Source organism: Xenopus tropicalis, chromosome 9, assembly GCF_000004195.4.
Source record: "Xenopus tropicalis strain Nigerian chromosome 9, UCB_Xtro_10.0, whole genome shotgun sequence".
NCBI classification, from domain to species: Eukaryota; Metazoa; Chordata; class Amphibia; order Anura; family Pipidae; genus Xenopus; species Xenopus tropicalis.
Window position 1 is genome coordinate 88252910 of NC_030685.2, and position 6000 is coordinate 88258909.

Sequence of the window (6000 nt, forward strand, 5' to 3'; positions counted from 1 at the left end):
TGGGTTGACTTGTCCTTTAATAGACGTGACATAAAAAGGCCTTGTGGGAAAACAGCCGTAGGAGCGTTGACTTTTGCTACATTGTATAATGAGTCGAAACCAGACCAAAATATATTTTGGGGTTTCCATCACCTTTAGTGCCCCTGTGATTGGGTAGATTTGGCATTATTCTGAATGTCAGTAGTTAATTTAAAGCCACAGGCGCCATTAGGACCAGAAGCTTCGACAGTGAAAGTCAATATATAAATAAAAGGAAGGAGGACGGACAGGAAGTACAGCAGGAAGTACAGCAGGAAGTACAGCAGGAGGGGCCGCTGGATCCCAGTAAGTACTGCAGGCGCATTGTTTTCATTTGATCACTAGGGGGCACCATTCATTTATACAGTATATATATTTCTATATCATTTTCTATCTATAGCTAAAAGCTGATTAGGCCCCGGCTCTCACCTCGGTGTAGGCCTGAGTCACCTCCTCGTACAGAGTCTGATGATGGTGGATCGCCATTTCGAGCTGCTGCATCTCAGAGGGAAGGCCCCCGTCGTTACACATCTTGCACCACGTGTCCACCCCCGACAGGAACTGCAGGAAAAGGCACAATGTCATTGGTCGGTTTCAGTAAGCCAATCATGTTCTGGTTCTGGTTGGCCCAGTGCTGTGAATAGCTATCTATACACTGTATATAAAGGGAGGCTTGATGTCATTGGTCGGTTTCAGTCAGCCAATCATGTTCTGGTTCTGGTTGGCCCAGTGCTTGGAATAGCTATCTATACACTGTATATAAAGGCAGAGCCTTAATGTCATTGGTCGGTTTCAGTAAGCCAATCATGTTCTGGTTCTGGTTGGCCCAGTTCTGGGAATAGCTATCTATACACTGTATATAAAGGGCAGAGCCTTGATGTCATTGGTCGGTTTCAGTAAGCCAATCATGTTCTGGTTCTGGTTGGCCCAGTTCTGGGAATAGCTATCTATACACTGTATATAAAGGGAGGCTTGATGTCATTGGTCGGTTTCAGTCAGCCAATCATTTTCTGGTTCTGGTTGGCCCAGTGCTGGGAATAGCTATCTATACACTGTATATAAAGGCAGAATAACGAGCTCAGAGTCTGACGAGGCTCCAGCCTCCCACATCATTATTCCTGGGGCTGCAGCTTGTTGGCCGCACTTCAAAGCCCCCGACTCCCCCAGCTGTGGGGACGGCCCCCCTCGTCTGCGTCTCCGCCAGATCCCTGTCTGATGCTCCGACTTGGGAGAGAATATAGAGATTCCAGCGAGGAGAATCACTCACGTATCAGCCAATAGGTTCGCTTCCCCTTTATATCCCTGAGGCCAATCAGCCCATAAATATTAATTTCATGTAGCTTTATACTGTGCAGCCAATCACAGCCCTCCAACTCCTCTAAAGGGGAACTTGCATTATATATGAGGCTGTGATTGGCTGCAGCTCTGCCCAAGTGATGGGGTCTGTATACCCAGCAGCTCTGCCCAAGTGATAGGGTCTGTATGCCCAGCAGCTCTGCCCAAGTGATGGGGTCTGTATGCCCAGCAGCTCTGCCCTAGTGATGGGGTCTGTATGCCCAGCAGCTCTGCCCAAGTGATGGGGTCTGTATGCCCAGCAGCTCTGCCCTAGTGATGGGGTCTGTATGCCCAGCAGCTCTGCCCTAGTGATGGGGTCTGTATGCCCAGCAGCTCTGCCCTAGTGATGGGGTCTGTATGCCCAGCAGCTCTGCCCTAGTGATGGGGTCTGTATGCCCAGCAGCTCTGCCCTAGTGATGGGTCTGATGCCAGCAGCCTGCCCTGGGGTCTGTATGCCCAGCAGCTCTGCCCAAGTGATAGGGTCTGTATGCCCAGCAGCTCTGCCCAAGTGATAGGGTCTGTATGCCCAGCAGCTCTGCCCAAGTGATAGGGTCTGTATGCCCAGCAGCTCTGCCCAAGTGATAGGGTCTGTATGCCCAGCAGCTCTGCCCCAGTGATGGGGTCTGTATGCCCAGCAGCTCTGACTGTATCCATATTGGGGTTTTGCCCAGAGTGGTGCCCGAGGATGATGGGTAGGAGAGTCTCACCTGTTCGGCTTTCTGGTGGAACACGGCGGACATGGCAAGGATGGTGCTCCTCTCATCCAGCGCAGCAGCAAAGCTTTTCCACTCCTGGTCCAACTGCCCTGAGATCTGTTTAATCTGCTGCGACGCATAGTGCCCGGCCTCACTGAGCCGCGACGCCACCGACATGATGCGGTTTATGTTCACATAGGCATTCTGTAATGAGAAAAGGGGGCGTGGTTACAAGCTGGCTCCTCCTACAATCGGTGCTGGGGGGTGTAACACACCTACAATGGCACCCATGCTGGGAATCATTATAAATAAGGCCCCTAATATTCAGCCATTTATAGAGCTACATTAAAGGGGAAGTTCGACTGTGATTGAGGAAACCCAAACAACTTTGCAGTTGGTCTGATTTATTTGAAGCTGTGGTTCTGTGCCGTTGGGTTGCTACAACCAGCTACCCTGGCAACCAGAAAGCAGATTTATTGTGAGGTTAAACTGTTATAGTTGTTTCCCCCCTCCCATTCATCCTCATTTCAGATGTTCAAACCACAGGGGTCAGCGACCCTAGAAACCAGGGAACCTTATTATTATAAAAACATATATTCCTCCATTGCCAGGGGGGCCCTCTTTCCCATTCTGGGGCCCTTACCATTGGGAATAGTGTTTTAGCTGGGGGGGGGGCATCAGTGAATGTTGACAGGCAGCTTCATTCCACTCCCATTAATTGCCCATTAGGGGCAGCCAAGCGGTTTTCCTTAATAAAAGCGATTAATCAAGCAAAGAATGGAATTGGCTGATTGGCCCTAATTAAATCCCTGTCTATCATTTCAATCAGGCTCAGGCTGTCGGCTCGTAGCCCCCCCAGACGGACTCAGATACCGCTGCCTGATAACGTGGGGCGCCCAACTGGAAAACTCATTTCGGAGAGAGAAGGAAATGGGATCCGGCGCTAATGGAGCCAAGGAAACCTGCACAGATCACTTACCCGCGAGCTGGAAACCGGAGCGGGAATACTGGGTTCTGTGAGGAAATGTGCCAAACGGCCAGGCCCGGGGCCAGTTCGGGGGAAAATGGGGGGAAAGTCGGCTTTGGAAGCGCCATGTAGTACGTGGCACCCCCAGGGCTCCCTGCCATGTGGCGGATCAAACACCAATAAACTGGGTCCCAGGGATTGTAACCAAGTGAATCCGACAGAACCTCAACCTAGAGCTCAAATCACTTGCTGGTTACTAGGGCAATGGGACCCTAGCAACAAGATAACAGTTCCAATTCCCTAAGGGGAACCATCCCCACAGTGTTGGAAATGGTACAGACCAAGCTGGTACTGGTACAAAGTGGACCCATGTTTGGCTGCTGTTCCCGGTACCACAGGCTCTTAAAATGGACCTTTCTATCCTCCACTGGGTTCAGGATCACTGAAGGTACCGATCCCATGGGTGGGGGGCCCTGGCCCAGTGGTGACAGACAAGGGGATGTTCACCTTTGAGTTAACGTTTAGTACAATGTAGAGAGTAGATATTCTGACAAAATTTGCAGTTAGTCTTTTTTATTGTTTGTAGTTTTTTAGTTCTTTCACTTTCTGTTCAGCAGCTCTCCAGCTTGTAAATTCAGCAGTTATCTGGTTGCTAGGGTCCAAATTACCTTAGCAACCAGGGAGTGGTTTGGATGAGAGACTGGTATATGAATAGGGGAGGGGCTGAATAGAAAGATTAGGAATAAAAAGTAACAATAACAATAAAACTGGAGCCTCACAGAGCAATAGGGTTTGGCTGCCGGGGTCACTGACCCCCATTTGAAAGCTGCAAAGAGGCAGAAGAAGGGAAATAGATCAAAAACTATAACAAATAAATAATGAAGACCAACTGCAAAGAGACAAGTTATTAAAAAAAAACCATACAAAATAAATAAAGAAGACCAATTGAAATGTTGCTTAGAATTGGCCATATATTGGCCAATATAATAAAAGTTTAACTCAAAGGTGAACCTACCCTTTAAAAAATCTGGACAGTAAAATATAATGAAGTCTCAGACTGACAGTTGGCCGCCCAACGATATCAAACAGGGGAATGCGATGGGGGCTGTCTGACCCCCAGTGACTGACTCAGAATGGATTTATGGTCCCTAATCCCCATCTAATACCCCCATGCACTGTAGCTGGATCCTACGAAAGTCAGATTTACGGGGAGGGGATTTAACCTGGGCCCCTGGGCAGAATAAGGAACAGGGGGGCCCCATATAGAACTCTATGTTAAAGGGCAAGATAAAGACTTAAGAGCTAAATTAAAACTATGAGTGCCAGTAAGGCTTAAAACTACATTTAAAATGGTTGCTAAGGTCAGAAACACTGGCAACCATGTATTGTGGTTTAATTCTTATTTATCGCTATTTTTGGTCCCTTTCTGTTGCTGAACGCAATGACAGTGATTTGTAGCCCCCCAATAAATCGTCCCTGAGTAACTGAGCGGCGGGGCTCATGTTGCCCAACGTCCAATCCCTGAGGGGCTTCCAGAACACGATTTACGGCTGCGAGGGCCACGTGCGCTGTAGGTTGTCCTGAATGTTCCTGGGCTTGATGCCCCTGGGGGGGCAGTTTCCAGGCATCTGTCTAATAAAGCGCAGATCTATTGCAGGGAGGGGAGGGCAGATCTGTTGGCTCGGGGTACAAACACCGCGCGGGGGTCTCACTGTCCCAAACGTCTAGTAAATAATTGTAAAAAGCTGTTTGGTGAATAAGGAAAAGGCAGATGTTCCCTCCCTCGGCCTCAGCCTGCCAGAAACACCGCCGCCGCCGCCACATTCCCCCCCCCACCGCCACATTCCCCCCCCCACCGCCATCAGGGCCCGGTCATTTCCTACTGGAACCCAATCTGGGAAATCTGCATTCAACAGTTTGCATTAAGTGAGCAGAACCAGGACTATGGGACTGCTGGGGCAAGAAGCTTGCACTTTACTCAGAGATATCACTGGTTGGTAATGATACAATGAAGCACCCAGGGGGCGGGAACTGTATGAGGCACCCAGGTGGCGGGAACTGTATGAAGCACCCAGGGGGAGGGAACTGTATGAGGCACCCAGGGGGGGGGGAACTGTATGAGGCACCCGGGGGGGGGGAACTGTGTGAGGCACCCAGGGGGCGGGAACTGTATGAAGCACCCAGGGGGAGGGAACTGTATGAGGCACCCAGGGGGGGGGAACTGTATGAGGCACCCAGGGGGCGGGAACTGTATGAAGCACCCAGGGGGAGGGAACTGTATGAGGCACCAGGGGGGGGGGAACTGTAATGAAGCACCCAGGGGGAGGGAACTGTATGAAGCACCCAGGGGAGGAACTGTATGAGGCACCGGGGGGGGGGGAACTGTGTGAGGCACCCAGGGGGCGGGAACTGTATGAAGCACCCAGGGGGAGGGAACTGTATGAGGCACCCGGGGGGGGAACTGTGTGAGCACTCAGGGGCGGGAACTGTATGAGGCACCCGGGGGGAGGGAACTGTATGAGGCACCCAGGGGGCGGGAACTGTATGAGGCACCCAGGGGGCGGGAACTGTATGAAGCACCAGGGGAGGGAACTGTATGAGGCACCCAGGGGGGGAAATGTATGAGGCACCCAGGGGGCGGGAACTGTATGAGGCACCCAGGGGGGGGGAACTGTATGAGGCACCCGGGGGGGGGGAACTGTATGAGGCACCCAGGGGGGGGGAACTGTATGAGGCACCCAGGGGGGGGAAACTGTATGAGGCACCCAGGGGGAGGGAAATGTATGAGGCACCCGGGGGGAGGGAACTGTATGAGGCACCCGGGGGGAGGGAAACTGTATGAGGCACCCGGGGGAGGGAACTGTATGAGGCAACCCGGGGGAGGGAAACTGTATGAGGCACCCAGGGGGGGGGAACTGTATGAGGCACCCGGGGGAGGGAACTGTATGGCAGGGAACTGGAGGCACCCAGGGAGGATCTCTCTCG

The 6000-nt window shown here is 51.7% G+C and overlaps 1 protein-coding gene across 1 annotated transcript in view; it reads right to left on the bottom strand.

Moving 5' to 3' along the window:
- The window catches only part of LOC101733063 (kalirin), a 113510-nt gene that overhangs the window by 19248 nt on the left and 88262 nt on the right, over positions 1-6000 (bottom strand). Inside the window, exons 6-7 of the mRNA XM_031893886.1 lie at positions 2061-2252; positions 448-579 (exon numbers count right to left, since the gene is read on the bottom strand). Coding sequence (XP_031749746.1) covers positions 448-579; positions 2061-2252 — 324 coding nt within the window. The remainder of the gene's footprint in view (positions 1-447; positions 580-2060; positions 2253-6000) is intronic.